General features: G+C 34.7%; 1 protein-coding gene across 7 annotated transcripts in view; it reads left to right on the top strand.

Moving 5' to 3' along the window:
• PHKB (phosphorylase kinase regulatory subunit beta) overlaps positions 1-19235 on the top strand; it is a 258751-nt gene that overhangs the window by 148605 nt on the left and 90911 nt on the right. For all 7 annotated transcript variants that reach the window (XM_007096703.3, XM_007096704.3, XM_042969771.1 and 4 more), the window contains 6 exons: positions 1791-1854; positions 10455-10550; positions 11825-12022; positions 15388-15445; positions 15994-16071; positions 18332-18490. In XM_007096703.3, the coding sequence (XP_007096765.2) occupies positions 1791-1854; positions 10455-10550; positions 11825-12022; positions 15388-15445; positions 15994-16071; positions 18332-18490 (653 nt within the window). The remainder of the gene's footprint in view (positions 1-1790; positions 1855-10454; positions 10551-11824; positions 12023-15387; positions 15446-15993; positions 16072-18331; positions 18491-19235) is intronic.

Raw genomic sequence — 19235 nt, forward strand, 5'->3', positions numbered from 1 at the left:
ACTCTCCATTGGACCTCCTATGATGACATTCCAGCAGGACAGGGAGGTTCATTTCATTACTGATGGGTAGGAGTGGAAATCTAGGCTCTCCATGTGATCCTCACAGTATGAGGAGGGGAAACTTCTTACTACCCACTGGGAATAAAAAGTCTTGGCTTCTTTCTTGGACATCTCTGATATCACCACAGCTGAGAGGGTTGGTGATTGGGTATGGTTCCTCATTATAGACTCTGGAGTGTAGATGTCTAGGTTTCCCATTCAGCCTTTATAGGACTGGGTGGAGATAAGGACCACGGTTTTTTTCTGAATGGTTATTGTCTAAAGTTTTCTGTTTTATTGGGCTTCCCTGTTCCTCGTGTTTTTGGCTAGAGAGAGCAAGCTTTTGTTGGGGCTTTTTTAAATGTACCTACTGACATTTCCTAGTTGTTGACTTCGTTAAGTCTGTTATATATGAGGCAAAAAGGAAACTCAAGGTGTTTACCACAGTGTTGTTCCTAAAATCCTGAGGTTCTTAGCCAGTCTGCCTTTTTCCCCCATTTTCTGAACCTTTTTATGTTTGCTTACATAATGTCCAAGGTTTTTAGTTATATTTAGTGAAAGGAATAGGGAAAGTTATGTCTGCTCCACCTTTCCATCCATATATTTCAAAATAAGTTTCCCACTTCTTTCTATTCTTTCAAAATAGATTTCCCTATCTGGTAATAAAAGTAGTAGTCTTACTTGAGAACATTTCATGTAAACAACTCATAGAAAATATGGATGGCAATGACATGATTAGCTTAAAACAGTGCTTCTCAAATTTAAAGTATATTCAAGAATGTAGAGGGCTTTTTAACACTGTTGGGTCCCACTCCCAGAGAGGAGTGAGAACTGGCATTTCTAACAAGTTCCCAGGGAATGCTGCTGCTCTGGGGACCACACTGCACTGCTCTGGGGATTACTGCACTGTAATCACTGCTTTAAAGAAATATTTAAATGATGACAGGTCATGACTTTTAAATGATATTAATGGCATACGCAGTTGCTTTAAGTAAAAAAAAAAAAAGAAAGAAATTATAATAAGTAAAATAAGCCAGGTATTTGATCTAAAATACTTAAAGGTTGGTATTTATAAGATGACAGTGTCACATATTTAATGAAATTGGGGTCTTCCCACTTTTTAGCACTATTGTATATGACATTTGAGAAGCCAAAAGGGCACAGATTTTACACAAAGAGAAGAGTATAGCAAAGAAATGAGAGGTGTGGTGATCATTTGTTCTTTGAGCATAAAATAATGCCAATTTTATTGGACCCTAAGCAAAGAGCATTTGAATGGTTGTATTAAACTCCTATTAAACTCTGGTAAGTGTATGACGTGCAAGATCTTTTTTAAAGCTCAGAGTTGATGTCAGAAAAGTTCTGTTAAATTGATCTGAACTAATGATGCCCAATCTGGTTATTACTGAGTACATGTCATCATAATACACCTTCCTCTAAAGTTCATCTTTCTTTTTTTTCTTGAGTTAGTGAATATAAATGATACTGGGATTAAAACTACTCCCACCAACAGTATGACCATTTGTCTAGATCAAGGTGAACTTAGAAATATTTTTCCCAGAAGATCACTAACCATAAAAAAGAAAAATTAAAATAGTGAAATGTCAGATTAAAGTCTCTTAGACATTATTTTTCTCATGGAAGTTGTTATAAGTGATAATAAAGAAACTTGCTTGTGAATATTCATTAGATAATGGTTATTTTGTAGCCAGATACATCAGAATTATACAGTATTTCCTTTTTCCTTTTAGCTCTGTTGGCTTAGCAAAAGCAGCTCTAGAAGCAATTAATGGATTCAACCTCTTTGGCAACCAGGTAAAAAGAAACAAAAAACAAAAACAGCAATATCAACAATAAATTTTGATTATTTTGTTGAGTAGTATGATTAATTAATGTAGCCATTCATTTACCCAGTCATTCCTTATGATCAAAGAATGTCTGGAATTTATGTAGTTGCTCATAGTTGAACAACCTTTCCTTTGAATTTGATTTGCCAGTTAAATTTTAATTTTCTAACTAAAAAACATTGCTTAATTTAAAAATATCTTTTGATAAAGAATTGTCATTTTCTTTGTTCAATAAGTTTTCTCTCATATCTCTTGTTGAGCTTTCACATTTTTATTTCTCTTTCTTTTTTTAAGTAAGTTCTATGTCCAGCATGGGGCTTGAACTCAAGACCCTGAGATCAAGAGTCTGATACTGTACCAACTGAGTCAGCCAGGCACCCCCAGTTTTCACATTTTAAAATATTCTTGACATTATAAATCATATGTTTTCCATGTCAGTTCCCATGTTAATTTCAACTTAATGTGTATCAATATATATCATGGATAAGGGAGTTTGTGTAATGTGTGCAACCAAAGAATTGGAAACTTTGATCCTAGCTTAACCTTCAGCTGGCTGTAATTTTATGTCAATATATCATTTTCTTTGGGATAAAAAGGAAACCCTGAGGGTTATCTTAAATTTTCATAAGATGTTTAACTAGTTTCTGCACCTGATCAAGTGACCATGGACTGAGTTGTCAAATGGAAGGAAATAATATGTAGGAATACAGGTTGCTTTTCTGGGTCAAGGAGTAAACTAAATTTCGTTAACAATTTTTGTAGATTTCTAAGATGGGAGAGTAAAGGAAGTTTCCAATTGATACTATAATTAACCCTAAGCTATTAAAATGCTAAGTCAGTGAACATACATTTTAGGAAGTTATTGCAAAATGTGACATGGTTTTTGTTATAGCAGTTATAATACTGTTCACCTCAAGTCTTTAATTTAAGAAAGTTGCAAGTTGGAGTATGGTAGCACAACTGCCTTTCTGCCCCTTCCTATATATGCAGTCTCTTTTCTTCTCACTCCCATTTCCTCTGGAGGATGGACTCTGATTATATCCAGTCCATGAAGAATGAAGAATGAGCACAGACATGAAAGGATTGGGAAAAGGAGAGCAACACCCCATTCTGGGTTCCCAAGAGGTGACTCTAAATCACCCACTCCCATACTCTTCTTCCTCTCTCAAGACTTCTGGCTGGAGAAATGGAGGGATCAGAGATCATGGGTACTTAGCAGTGTGTGAGCCTACTGAAAATCATGAGTATTAATATTATGCCTCTCCTGGAGATTCTTGGTTCCCCTGGCACTGTAGGATCCCTTGCCTTGTACCAACATTTCTGTCTCTCTGGAAGAGTCAACATACTCAAGAAAATCCCACTATATCTATCTATCTATCTATCTATCTATCTATCTATCTATCTATCTATGTGTGTGTGTGTGTGTGTGTGTATTGAAAAGTGTGTGTATATAAATATATATATACATGTGAATTTATGTGTGTAAATATAAATATGTAGAGAATACATATATAGAGAGATAGGTAGATAAATAGGGGTAGATAGGAAGGAAGGACTGGGAGAGCAGTATGACATAAAGGAATGACATTGTTTTCGGAGTCAGAAAACAGGATCACTGTGTGCTCTGTACTCCCACCTGTGAGCTCTGTAACTTTGGCTAGTTATTTATCTATGTCTCATCTTCCTCATCTAAAAAGATAGAGATAATGATACTAGGACCTAACTCAGAAGGTTTTTATGCAATTAAAAAACTTAATTAGCATAATGCTTGGCAAAGATTAAACCCTCAATAAGTGTTAATCTCTTGTTATTATTAATGAATTACTGGTAATACTGGTAATCCTAAAGAAAGGAAATGAAGAGAAGCACTGAAAAACCTCTAGAGAGTATCTCAAGGGGACTGAGAAGAGTCATGGACTAAACCAGTAGTGTTAAAGTCTGGAAAGATGCAGGTCTTGCTCTTCTGTTCTCTATGGCCTACCAAATAGTGGCTGAGTTGTGTGTCTAGGTTGGATGTTAAGAAGTAGTGATCAGCTCTTTTTTGCAGTTGTGCCATCTCCTTTGATGTACCTGAGTTGTAGCATATGTTACTTCTGTATCTACTATGTATACCTCCTCCACCTACTTAGATACCCACACCCCTATCTCTAACACCCCATTTTTCAGAGCTCTGCCTTCAGGCTGCTTTTCCCAGGAAGCTTTAATAGATTGCTTAGCCATAATTCTAAAAGCACTGAATTGCTTTTTTATGCATTCTGATTTTGAGTTATAAATATACTGCTGGTATTGTTACCCAGCCATAATTTCTCAATCTTGGCTGCACATTGAAATTATTTGAGGATCTTAAAAACAGTGGTGATGCCTGGGCTCTACCCCTAGAAATTCTGATTGAATTGGTCTGGGGGAAGCATTGGTTTTGAGGTTTTCCTGTACTGCCCAGGAATTCTAATGTGCAGCCAAGGATGAGAATAACTGTTCTAAGCAGAGTTCATTCTTGACCTTGTTTAGCTCATGTATGTTTACAGCAGAGCCATGCACCAAATGTCCACTGACTTGAGTATTTCTTGATTATTTCAAATGGGCAAATAATATCTTATTCCTGTGGCCACATAGATGTTACCTACTGCAAGTAAAATCCCTCTCCATCTTCCATTTTTTTGGATAATATCAGAGAGAATCCTAGTTTTACAAATTCCCACCACTACACCAATTAAATTAGAGAGGTACCTGCTAAAGAGTAACACATTTAAAAGTGCATGCAATCTTTTTAGTGTTTAATGATCTTATAATATTGCTTCGTGTACTTTAAAGAGCTGTGATCTAATTAAAAGTCAGTGGTTAGAAAAATAACTAATATAACAAAAAAATGTTTTTATTCAAATGAAAACCCTAAGAAACCTCTTCAAGACTTGAGGGATTTCAGGTCACATGTATATTCTCAGTTATTTCTAACAACCATTGATACAGTGTTTTGGAAGACCTGATCATGTGTCTTTAATTCAGAGCTTTCAAAAAATGCTTTTCCTGTTGGTGGCAACTTAGAGAGTTATTGATCTTTGGAGTTGGAAGGGCCCTTCTCTCTGAGTGATCAGAGTTGAGATGGCTTTTCACAGGTTATGAAACAGAGAGGCAAACCAGGGAATTAAACCAAAGACACTTGGTAATGAATCTGGAATATCAGATATTAGTACAGGAAACCTTGGATCTTGAGTGCTTTCCACCTGTAGAAGTGACAGCTGTGCTTTTTCTTGGAAAACTCTTAAGGCACTTAAGAGTCAAAAAGTTCTTAATTTTTTAAATTAAATTAAATTTTGTATTGAGAGAATTAATATAAAACATTAATTTCAGGTGTGTGACATAAGGATTAGATATTTGTACATGTTACAAAATGATCACCACATTAAAGTCTAGTTTAACATCCATCAACACACATAGTTACAATTTTTTTTCTTGTGGTGGGAACTTTTAAGATCTATTCCCTTAGTAATACTCAAATATACAATACAGTGTTATTAATTACAGTCACCGTGCTGTATATCACATTCCCATATTTATTTCATAACTGAGAGTTTATACCTTTTGACCACACCATTTTCTTCTTAATTATTGAACTTTTGAAGGAAGTATCCACTTATCAAACAATGTGAAAGCCCTGCCTTTAACCCTTAGTGTACTTTGGTGTAAGAGATAACATGGATGTTAACTTTTATTTTGATGGGAAATTATTAGGTGGAATAAGCTTTTAGCTTTCATTATGATTATCATCTTTCTACTTCTTTTCTTTTTTTTGATATCAGACTTGCTTTATTATTCAAGAAAAAAAACCATTATTTAAATATTCACTCTGAAACTATTTTCAAAACTTATTTTCCTTTGCGAAAGAATATCTAAGAAGAAAATATGATAAAATGGCCCAGTTTATTTACTGATCAGTTTAAAATAAAGGCTAATTTGTAACATTTAGAAGCATAACTCATATAACCCTAAATATAAGAATTATATATTTCATCATAGTTTCAATATATATTCCATAAAAATATAGTGACAATATGTAGAAAAATTATTAGAAATATTTAAATAAATCATACTTTACACTCAGGAAATGTCATAGAGATTGTTAGCAACAGTGTTGTGATTCCTGAGTCTAAGTCTCAGCTCTGCTCTTCCGAAACCCTGAAAATTAACACTCAGGCTCATCTTTCCCTGTAGTTTGAAATTTCCTTCAACAGTATGTGAGTAGGATTTTCGTTAGAGAAAAGAAGCCTGGCTTGTGGGAGGGGCTATGGAGGTTCCTGTTGGGTCAGTATATAAAAGTTGGCACCTGGGTGGTTCAGTTGGTTAAGCATCAGACTCTTGATTTTGGCTCAGGTCATGATCTCATGGGCTGACAGTGGGGAGCCTGCTTAGGATTCTTTCTCCCCCTCTCTCTCTGCCCCTTCCCTGTTAGTACTTTCTCTTTCTCTCTCAAAATAAATAAATAAACATTAAAAAAAAGTTGGGGGCTTCTGGGTGGCTCAGTCAGTTAAGTGTCCAACTCTTAATCTTGGCTCAGGTCATGATCTCTTGGTTTGTGAAATTGAATCCCTGCTTGGGATTCTCTCTCTCTGCGCCTCCTCTGCTTGTTCTCACTCTGTCTTTCTGTCTCTCAAAATAAATAAGTAAACTTTAAATTAAAAAATATTTTAAAAACGTTGGCTATTTACACACCCATGCCACCCACAGCCATGGTGCAGAGGGGTAATGCCCACCAGCAAATATCCTTTCTGTAAGAATGCCACTAGCCAGGATCTGCCACAAAACTAGAGGACAGTCTGATACTGAACTAGGGAAGGATGTGGTGTGATTAGAGTGGTGTGGTTTTGTTTTCAGAAGAATAGAAAAGATATCATGTATAGTAGATATATTGACCAGTTTCACTGTTTAATTCTTTGATGCTAGATGAGGGCAGCAAGCCCATTAACTCAGGTTCAGAGAAGTGATTAATGGGGAAAAGAAAGGCTCAGACAATTCTTCAAATCATTTCACTTTGAATTGAGACTAAAGAGATCATCAGTGTCTTATGGTCATAGATATCACCCTTGGTACCATCCCAGAAATGTTTGTTGTGGTCATGGAGCCTTGAGAACATGTCTCAGTACAGCTCTTACCCACCACTAAAGCTCAAGTCCCCATGACAGTAGTCAGGTTGACTAAAATTCTAGTGTATTATTTACTAGGACACAATTGCAGAAACTCAATTTGGGGATTAAAGTTTGAACTATCTGTCTTAAAATATGTTCTTCAGCTGAAGCTGGGATGTTATGGCAGAGATGTAATGATTTCAGAAAATGGAAGGTGAAAATAAAATATCCAAAGCTAATCAGATATTTTGCAGTGACATATGCATAATAAACATCCTTTCAGATTTGTGTCTTTAGTTGGAGAAATCAAGATACTGACAGATGCACTGAGGCCAGAATCTAAAAGGTGATGACTAGAGAGATTGCTCATATTATGAAAAGTGTTGAAAGTAATGGAGACATATGTAGCTTCCTTTGAAGTTTATGGTCCTAAAATTAACATGTCTGATAATTTAAAGTAGGTGATAATTAATTCCATATGTATGTTCTCCTTGATGGCTTTTTTATAAAGTTGTTTCTGAATAGGAATAGCAGCCCATGGCCTTGGATGAATTTTATTCTCCTGTAAATCTGGGTTATATATCTACAGCATGTTATATTTTTTAAGAAGTTAGCTAAACAGTATAGTTAACCAACCCTTGATCTCAGTGTTTAAATATGGTAACATTATGAGATTATTTTTCCTTTTGTGCATATTTCTTAGAGGCTGGCAGAGGAAGAGACCTCAACCAATACTTTGAAATTAGATAAATAAGCCATTTATTTGTGCCCATAAAATAGAAGTTTCCTCTTTATATTAATCAAAGAGGGACAGGAATTGCCAGATTTGTCATTTCACTTTATTACTTAAAAAGATTGCCCTACTTAGACTGTATCTTTTAAAAATTCAGTTCAAGGCAGACTGATTTGGCATACAACTAACTTTATTAATTATCAGCCTAAGATTAAACTGTAAGTCCTATTTTCTATACTCACAGATTCCCAACATCACATGCCCATTTATTTCTCTATTTTGTTCTAACCACCCTACTAGCTTCCTTTTCCCCAAAATTCATATCCTACTTTACCTTCTCCATTAAGTGTCCCAGGTTCCCTATTGTTTTTCTCCTGTTGACTTAAGTTTATTGTCATTAGTATTCTTTCATCTAAGCCAATCATTTGGTATATAGTTTTGTACTGACTGCCATGTGCAGTCTTTTTGTTTTGCTTAATATTCATCTTATTTAGGAATATGTCACCTGGGTCAGTTACTTGAGAGAAGAGATCAAGTTCTCTCTTGTTTATTTTCCTCAAAGGAGAGAGTACTTACTCTGACAATGGCAGCTACTTTGTGAGCTCAGTTTTGTGGGTGGAGATGAGAAGCTGAGACTTTAAAATCATAGAAAGGACAGTTTAGCATTAATCTCATGGTTGAGAGTCAGCTTTACTCATTCATTTTTTATTTATTAATTTATCAGAGTTAAGAGAGATTTAATAAATGATACCATGAATGAAAAATTATTCTATTTTTAGAGATAATATTCACGTATGAACAGGTTAACAGGAAAAACATACATATAGTGAATCTGATATTTTGATGTAGAGTGTAGTAGTACTAGATTTTGAGCCCGTCTAGGTGATTGATTCGAAATATTTCAGTTTCAGGGTGAATACATCTTTGAGGCTGGTGTAAATTCGGATGAGATTTAGAGGGTAATATTAAAGTAACATGAAAGTTATAGAGTTCTCTTCTTCCTTTCCCCATGTATTTTTCTGAGTATTGTCTTATTATGGAAGCAGTCTCTGTATACCAATTTCATTCCCTGCATTTTCTTTTTTTAACACTCATTATTGATTTAATACCTTTTTAAATTTCCTCCTTTGCTTCTTGGTGTTTTGTTTTTTTTTTCCAGTAGATTCATGATAATCAGGATACAAATAAGGTCCACACCTTGTATTTTGTTATGTCTTTTAATTTTATGTCACAAAATGTGATTTGTCTTTGTAAATGTTCCATGGACACATGAGAAAAAATGGGTATTTTGCTGTTGTTTGGTAGAATGTCCTGTCTATTAGGTCAAGATAGTTGAATGTTTTGTTTAATATCTACTGTTTTTTCACAGAATTTCTATTTGTTCTATCAATTACTAAGAGATTGTTATTAAATTCTCTAACTTACAATTGTGGATTTGTCTATTTCTCCTTTCAGGTCTATCAGTTTTCATCATTTATTTGGATGCTCTGTTTTTTTGGTACATAAAAATTTAGTATTGTTTCATCTTCTTGATAAATTGACCCTATTATCATTATGAAAATATTTAGCTCCCCAGTAAAACAAAAAAAGCCATATTTGCTTATGACGATTCTCTTGAATATGAAAAGTGCTAATAGTAAATTCAAAAAATTTTTTTTAATGTTTTATTTATTTTTTAATTAATTAATTAATTTTTTTAGATGTTTTTATTTATTTTTGAGACAGAGAGAGACAGAGCATGAGTGGGGATGGGGCAGAGAGAGAGAGGGAGACACAGAATCTGAAGCAGGCTCCAGGTTCCAAGCTGTCAGCACAGAGCCCCATGTGGGGCTCGAGCTCACGAACTGTGAGATCATGACCTGAGCTGAAGTCGGATGCTCAACAGACTGAGCCACCCGAGCACCCCAGTAATTTATTTTTAACTTGGTTATTAAACCAATTGCCATTTTTTGGTTACCTTTTTTTCTGTTAAAGTTTTTGGTTCTTACTTGAAAGTTACATTTTAATGTGGGAAATTTGTGTAACTCATGTTAAGACATGAGCTTTTATGTCAAAGACCTGATTTTTGAACCCTTCCTCTGTTAAACTAGGAGTCAGCATCCTCTTCATTAAAAGGAGCATAATAATATCTACATATTGGGGATTAAGTGAGATAATCCATGTGAAGAACAGTGCTTCACATTATGAATATTAGCTAGCATTATGTGGCATTATTATTATTAGAGATGCTCCTATCCTTTATACTGTAATCAAATAGTTTTTTATGTCTCTAATTATAGATTATATCTAACTTTGTTTAGTTAGATCATATCAATGTTCTTTTTAGGACTGTATAATTCAGATTTCATGAATTCTGATTAGTTCTTGCTTTATTCCTTATCAAAAATGCTAGCTAAACAATTTTTATCTTTATTAAAATAAATATCCTTAATTGATTAGTTATCTTGTAATCACTATGTTTTGATTTATAAGAAAACTAAGGAGAAATATGGAAAATGTAAAAATAATATTTATTTTTATATAAAATTGATATGTTTATTGCAAAAAATTTGGGAAATACTGAAAATATTGAAAGAAAATTAAATCTTCTGTAAGGTCACTCTAAAATGCAACAAATGTTAGAAGTTTTGTGAAATTTCTTGCAGTCAAAATGTCCAGCATTCTAAAAGTTCTTTTTTCTTGATTTAGGAAATGTGTTTTTCTCTCTTGTTTCAGGGATGTTCTTGGTCGGTTATATTTGTGGATCTTGATGCTCACAATCGCAATAGGCAAACTTTGTGTTCACTGTTACCCAGAGAATCAAGATCTCATGTGAGATATTATTATTTTTTCTAAATGTTTATTTATTTATTTTGAGGGGGGAGGGGCAGAGAGAGAGGGAAAGAGAGAGAATCCCAAGCAGACTCCATGCTCAGTGAGGAGCTTGATGCATGGCTTGATCTCATGATTGTGAGATCATGACCTGAGCTGATATCAGGAGTTGGTTGCTTAACTGACTGAGTCACCCAAGCGCCATAAGATATTGTCATAATAAATTAACATGAACTACCATTTATGATTGCTTCCCCCAAGAAAATGCTTAAAATGTTAGAGGTTGCGAGAGGAAGTGAGGAGAATAAATGTTGCCCCTCACTCTGCTGTCCTGTGGAAGTTTAGTTTAGGAAGTGAACAGAGCTGTGGACAAAGCTATTTTGTCCTTGAGTCTTTGTAGAACTATAGAAAACTAGACCTATTTTGGGGGGGAGGAGGAGAGGGTAGCAACATTATACCCAAATGAATTTTTTGGTCATAGAATATTAGAAAAATGTTTTTCATGATTTATATTTCTTTTGAATAAAATTACCTTCTTTGTTTCTTTTCAATCATGTGATTCATCTTTAAACTTTTATATGCCTATAGTACCTGATTATAGATTTTTCTAGGGTTTTTTTGGCTCTGTTCTTAGAAAACATCCCAAATAAAATAATGTAATTACGTAAAAAGAACTATTTCATAGAAGTAATATAAGATTATGATTAAAAAAAAAGAACCCACAAATAAAAATATAATAATGTGACATCCACTCATTTTACCACTTAGTTATACTTTTAGGGTGACAACATTTGGGTCTGTATGTTTGCACATAGTTTTATGTACATATGTGATATTTTTATTTTATAAAACTGGAAGAATATTATTTATAATGCTTGATAACCTAGTTCTATGAATGGGCATATTTCCACATCTATAAACATTTCTACAATATAAATTTTAATGACTGCTAATTTACTCAGCTAATTGTGGGACATTCAGATTGTTTTCTGTTTTCACCATTATAAACCAATGTTATGACAGACTAAGTTATAATTACTAATTATCGGTGTTAAATTTTTACACACTTCCTTAGAGTTTGAGTCCAGTCAAATCTTGAAAATACTCCTTATTAATGGATAAATTTTTATCTTCTCTGTAAGGTTTGCTAATGTATGTCCTCATTGTCAGTTATGTAAGCTGATTGACTTTTTCATCTCCCTGATTCTCACTGGGCTGTGTTGATCATATCATTGCAGGCACTTACATTACCTTCTTTTTCCTGTTGCCCCCAGAACACAGATGCTGCCCTACTACCTTGCATCAGTTATCCTGCATTTGCCCTGGATGATGAAGCTTTGTTTAGCCAGACACTTGATAAAGTAGTTAGAAAATTAAAAGGAAAATATGGATTTAAGCGTTTCTTGAGAGATGGTTATAGAACATCATTGGAAGATCCCAACCGACGCTACTACAAACCAGCTGAAATTAAGGTATCAAAAAATATTTCATACCATAACAGAGTGGTCAAAAGCACTGATTCAGGAAACAGGCTTCTTAGGTTTGAATTCTGGCTCTGCCACTTACTAGCTATCTTGCCTTGGGCAAGTTAATCAACCTCTGTGTGTTTAATACTTTTCATTGGTAAAATAATCATACTATTATTGAAGTTCTTATGAGGATTAAATGAGTTAACATATATCTAAAAGTGCTTCAAATGGTTCTTGACACAGAGTAAGCACTCAGTAAGTGTTAGCCTTATTAGTAGTAAGGCCCATTTGCTAATATTGAGCCATGTTGATTCACTGGATGAATAATTTTTCTAACTGCACTTTCAGTGCTTTGCCTGCCTGCTCCATATTGTTTGCCTTATATAATAGGAAATATCTATTTGTGATTCAGCTTTCAGTCTTTTAAACAAATGCTCTTTTTTTTCTGTTTCACTTAGACATTTCCCTTTGAAATATAGTCTTCTTAATATTTAGTTTTAAAGCAGTTATTTCAAGTGCATATACATACCACTTTATCTAGGTTTACTGTAGCTATTTTTAAGCTGTCCAGAAAATTATAACAGCCCAAAGAAAGGGTAAGCATCCATCCACATTGCTAAAGACTTCCCTTTAGTGGTATATGTACTGCCGAAGGGAGCATTCCCTTTGGTGGTATACACTGAAAACTATTTTTGTAAGCATGGTCCTAACTTTGAAGATAGGTAAGTAAGATCCCATGGATCTGTATATAGAAAATGTCTTGGCAACATTGTACCTTGTAATTTGTTAGGCAATTAAGTGCCACTCTTTAATATTTAATACATAGTTTTGCCGGACAACTAGACAAGCTATTTATCGTTTTACTTAATTTTACAATTATCATCTAGAAGCAGTAGGAGCCATTTTATTGTGTACATATTTGAAACTTTATAGCAGTCTACTAGGTTGGGTCACAAGATCCATTTATCTCTTAAGCACTTTCAGATATCTCTTCTCTATTTAATAACATTTCTGAGCTGATTTACAGCACTTACATTTGAATTGGACTTGCTGTAACTACTACCCTGAATATTGTCAAATTTGGGTCAGTCGAGCAGAGTTTCCTTATTTCTGTACCTGCTGCTGAGCACCACCACGGAAAGCCACAGCACCATGGACAGATGCCACCCCAGATTCAGAACACCCATCTTGGTTCAGTCCTCATCATTGATTTCACTCCTTGTCAGTACTGCTGTGTGACTCTGCTAGGAACTCCCCTTACAAGCTTTTCCAGCTTTTTTTTTTTTCTATTTGTGTTCAAGTTCTCAGACTTTACTTCTTACTCCATAGCCTTTCATTTCTTTTTTTTCTCTGTTTTTTCATTTTTAAATTTTTTTTTTTAATTTGTTTATTTTTGAGAGAGAGAGAGAGAGAGAGAGAGAATGCGAGCGGGGGAAGGGCAGAGAGAGGGAGACACAGAATCCAAAACAGACTCTAGGCTCTGAGCTGTCAGCACAGAGCCTGATGCAAGGCTCAAACTCACCCACCGCAAGATCATGACCTGAGCCAAAGTCAGGCGCTTAACCGACTGAGCCACCTTTTTTTTTAATGCCTATTTATTTTTGAGACACACACACACACACACACACACACACACACACACACACCGCAATGGGGGAGGGGCAGAGAGAGTGGGAGACACAGAATCCAAAGCAGGCTCCAGGCTCTACGGGGTCAGCACAGAGCCCTACATGGGGCTCAAACCAACCAGCAGCGAGATCATGACCTTTGCCAAAGTCAGACGCTCAACTGACTACCACCCAGGCACTCCATAGCCTTTCATTTCTGTTTGACATCCTCCATTCCATCTGTCCTTCATCCATACGTACCTTCATCTCTCTTGTCTCACAGAAGGTGCTGTCTGTTCTTTATCCTAAGGCTAACCCTCCACATGTGCACCTTAACCTGTTCTCTTTTACTTCCTTGGGTCTCTTACTCTATCATTTGTTTTCTTCTCTGGTAGAAGAATGTCTGTCTCTATCTTTTTCTTTTTATCCTCCTCATCTTCCTCACTTTCCCTTTCCTTCGTCTTGCTTTCCCCCCAACTCCAATCAGCTTCTTTTCCTCAGCATAAACACAGTGATGTTCATAATTAGAAGAAAAAAACCCCAAAAAACCTTACTCCTGTCTGCCTCCAATCCTCTCTCTTTGTAGCCACACTTTTGAAATGCATAGTCTATTCTTGGTGTGTCTCCTTGTTTGCCTCCTACTCACTCCTTCATGTTACACTCCAGCTCTTCTTCAGCATTTACCAGTAGCTGTGTTGGTTTCAGTTAGTTTAGGTCACTGGTGGTAGTGGATGATTTTCACTGAACCTCTCCTTGACATTTGAATGCTTTAATGGAGACCTCTTTCTTGGAACTTTCTTCATTTTCTGTGATCCTATTCTCTTCCTAATTCTCTTTTGTCATTGTCTTTCTTAGTTCCTTTTCAGATTCTTCTTCTGCCACCTCCTAAACATTGCTCTTCTCCTGAGTTCCATCCTTACTTAGTCCTATTCTCTTTTCATGCAATCATAGCTTCAGCTATCACTCTTAACTCCAGATCTCTATCCCTAACCTATACTTCTCCCTCTTAGTGCCCTACTGTGTATCCAACTGCCTCCTTCTGGATATCCTTAATTACTTTACTTGCCAGGCCCTTTCTAATCTGGCTAGCCTGGTCCCCCCACCTCTTGGGTATTAGCTTTCATGATTTCTTTCTTGTTTGTTCCAGAAATACTGACTTGCTGGTAGTCTAACAAACTTTGTCTTCTTATACGTCTGTGGTTTGTAGTATTGTTTTCTCTGCATGGAGTTCCCTTAGTTCATCTCCCCAGAGAAATCCATCAAGCATTAATTGAAGTATCTCCTTTCTTATAAACCCTTCCAACCCTAGGCAGATTCAGGTGTTTCATTTCCTGTGTTCCTGATGTAACATGTGTAGACATCTCATATGATACTACAGTTGTTTATTGACATGCCTGACTCCCCACTAGGCTGTGAGCCCTTGAGGGCAAGTTCCCTCTTTTTAGGCCTTCATAGCCCCCTTTCTAGTTGGTGCCAGGCATTACAAAGGACTTAGTAAATATTTATTGAATGAGTGATTAGTATGTGATGTATTAAATGAATGTGGTTTTGAATAATAAGAGTTCTAAGAATTCTTTTTAAAAGAACAATGAAGCTACTTATATCAGTCCAGTTTTGTTATTACTATATAAATCATCTATGTATACCCTAACTACAATTGTTCAATATATATAATTAATATATTTGTTCTAATTACCATCATTGTTATAATTGTTCTAATTAATTTTAGTGAAGTTTTTAATATTTTGTGTTCTGTTTTAGCTCTTTGATGGCATTGAATGTGAATTTCCCATATTTTTCCTTTACATGATGATTGATGGTAAGTGAGCTTTTTTCCTGAAATTTAAGATATAGAATATAAGTGGTTTAAAGAAAAGCAGATGAAATATGACCCTTTCAGCTAGCAAAATAGACTATACCTCAGTGATGTTAACTGCTCTGTATTTTTATATGCTATTCTTCTGCTTTCTGAGTGAATATTAAATCATTTAAAGAATTAAAAAATATACTTTGGAGTTATTAAGAAATGATACAAATATATTTTCCTATTTGCAAAGAAAAATTTTTTATGAATAGTAATAATGAATGAATATTATAATCTGTGACATTGTGAATATCCATAACATTTATACTTAAAAATAGACAAATTTCAATTAAAATTCAATTTTCACTTCTAAATGCTAACATGACCTACTAAAATCAATTTTCTGGAATACTGTCATACATATTTGCATTACCTTTTTTCAATTTTATTTTTATCATTTACATACAAAATTACCAAAATAATCATAACTAGACTTTTTTTTAAGGTAAAATTTCTGTGGTGCTTATCCTCAGATGCTATTGGATTAATATTTTACATTTTAGGAGTTTTTAGAGGCAATCCCAAACAAGTAAAGGAATATCAGGATCTTTTGACTCCAGTACTTCATCAGACCACAGAAGGTATAGTTGGATTGTTTTTTAAGAAATTCTTCCTGCTGATATTTCCTTAATGTTCCTTTGTAATGCATTAAATGATGCCATTTTAAATAAAGCTATTTATATTAAAGTGAAAAAACGAATGGAGCCTTGAATGAATTATAAAGAATAATCTATTCATTGGTTAATGTAAGTTTGTCTTTATAAAAGGAGTTCATTGGGCAAGACAAGGACGGGGAGTAAATTTAGGTGGTTATGGCCATAATCGTTGCAAAATAGTTTGCCAGATGGGCAGTGGTTCTTATTCTGATTACCTACTATGAAAACTCCTTCACTCTGTGTAGTGTGACAATAATATAGAGTGACCGATTTTTTGTCCAGATCATCAGAAATGCTGTGTTCAGGTAAATGCAGCCCCTTCCAGAGGGCTACCTTAAGAGGCTCTGCCCTAGCCTAAAGGTACTACCATTTCCAAAAACATTCAGCCTCCTCTTTGGAGTTGTTTCTTTGATCTTTAGCATGTTATTTTAAATGTCTGCCTTGTGCTAATGCCTCATCCTTTGAGGATAGATTTACTATTTTAGAAATGGCTTAAAGACTCTTAGGAGTCTTTAGTTGGTTTTAGTTAAACACCAGTAGGGCCCATAGTCAGTATGACTAAAAAACTAATTCTCAAAGAATTCCAAAGAAGAAGCTCCAAATACTTCGGGGTTTGGAAGTATTAATAAAATAAGAATATGTACTAAATAAATAAATAAATAAATAAATAATATATATGTGAACAACTTTGAAAACATATTTATCTGAAAATTAAAAAAATTATGTGTGGGTAAAAAGTGGGTGGTCTTATGGACATGGTGTACAAACTTGCAATTATAGCATTGGGCCCGTTCTTACCTCACACGAAGTTTGTGATATTCTTTACGGTTTTCCACAAGTACCTTAGAACAAAACCTTCACAGTATGTGCTCACCCTTGAAAATTCTTGTAATGTTAAAACAGTGAAATATTTGTGGATAAACATTGAATTCCAAATAAATATTAAATTTTAAAACCAGTTACTGGGGCGCCTGGGTGGCTCAGTCGGTTAAGCGTCCGACTTCGGCTCAGGTCATGATCTCTCAGTCCGTGAGTTCGAGCCCCGCATCGGGCTCTGTGCTGACAGCTCAGAGCCTGGAGCCTGTTTCAGATTCTGTGTCTCCCTCTCTCTCTCTCACCCTCCCCTGTTCATGCTCTGTCTCTCTCTGTCTCAAAAATAAATAAAACATTAAAAAATTTTAAAAAAATAAATAAATAAATAAAAATAAAACCAGTTACTTATATCTTTATGCTACAAATAGTAATTTGTCCAATGTGAGATATAATGTAATGCATGTTATAATGAATATACTATTTGAAATCCCTTGAATCAGATTGTTAGTATTCAGTGGTAGATTATTGATGCATTGAGGTGGTAGTTCAGTGTACAGCAGTTCAGTCTTTATCATGTTCAGAGAGTGATTTTCAAACTATTCTTTGTGTATCATAGACCTTTTTACTGGTTTTAGATACAAATATAACTATTGATGGATGTATGAAGGAAGAAAATTTTAGAGAAATGTGTGCAATTTTATTAGGAAAATTAAGTGTACTGTGGGCTGATAGTGCAAAGTCTTCTGTAGCATTGTATTAGAATGTTATTGTTATTTTTTTTTCCTTTTATGTCATCCACAAAGATTTTAGTCTTTGAATAATAAATTTTAGTTTCTATCAAGGAATGTTTTTAAATGGGTCGGTCAAGGAGAGAATGGATTTTTTTTTCCCCTTCAATGATATTGAATGGTAGATAATGGATTTAATGTTTAAAATGAGGATTCCTTTGCTTTAAGCAATGGCTCAGGGTTATAATTCTTCATTTGGGATTACACAGTATCTCATTTGTAATGCTTCTACAGACTAATCCTATTAAAGATAGCTTCTATGGCTCTAAATGTTTGCCTACTGTATTTTTATCAATTCATTTAAAGGTGTTAAAATTAAATGTTGTTAAAGGAGATTATGTACACATTATTGGCTAAAGCATAACATATGCTGTCAAATTAGTGTTTTAAAATCAAGGAGCTTTATCCACATTTTTCACTGGCAATTTCTGAAAGCCAAAATTACCAATTTTCTATAGCTTATCAAATCTGTTACCTCCTTTACAACCTATTTCTCTGCTTTCTAATATTGCAATTTCTTGAAGGGAAAATTTGAGGAGGACACTGATTTTTATATTTCAAATATTTATTTTAAAACTCCACAGGTTATCCTGTCATACCAAAGTACTATTATGTGCCAGCAGATTTTGTAGAATATGAGAAAAGAAACCCTGGTAGTCAAAAGCGATTTCCTAGCAACTGTGGCCGTGACGGAAAACTCTTTCTTTGGGGACAAGCCCTTTATATCATTGCAAAACTTCTGGGTAAGTGGAGAATGTTGGGAAGATTTTTTCCCTTGTAATCAAGCTATTAGAAATAAGTATGTTTCAGGGCACCTGGGTGGTTCAGTTGGTTAAGCATCCAACTCTTGATTTTGGCTCAGGTCATGATCTCATAGTTTGTGAGATCGACCTCCATATTGGGCTACATAATAGTGCCTGCTTGAGATTTTTTTCTCCCTCTCTCTCTGCCCTTCCCCCCTCAAAATAAATAAATAAACATTTATTTTTATGTTTTTTTATGTTTTTATGTTTTATTTCCCATTTGTGGGAACTTTGAGTTACTTTTATATAATGTAAAAAAAATTCTGATTTTATGCTTGGTCATAGCTTTAGTAAACCACTTGCCAAAAGGAATTGGTTATCTCAAAGTTCTCTTCCTTCTCATAAATACACATTGACAATTTACTCAGTTAGCTTAGACCATTATTCATAGTTTTTTAAGAATTATTTTCCAGCTTATCCTAAAACTTCTGCTAAATATGAGTACTCTTTGGACACATTGAGATGAAGGCTAATTTAAAGAACACACACAAAAAAGCATTATTATGCATCTTCCTGCATCATTGCTTGCTAACATTTCGAATATTATTAGCATTCCCATCAAAAAGGCTATCATGTTAGAGTCAGAATTCCTTTATGGCAAATAAATTATGAAACAGGCTGATTGTAAATAGTATATATACCTGCACTAAAAGAACTGCTTAGTGTGTGAAGTAGTGTTATTGTC

The sequence above is a fragment of the Panthera tigris genome, chromosome E2 (assembly GCF_018350195.1).
Source record: "Panthera tigris isolate Pti1 chromosome E2, P.tigris_Pti1_mat1.1, whole genome shotgun sequence".
Lineage (NCBI taxonomy): Eukaryota > Metazoa > Chordata > Mammalia > Carnivora > Felidae > Panthera > Panthera tigris.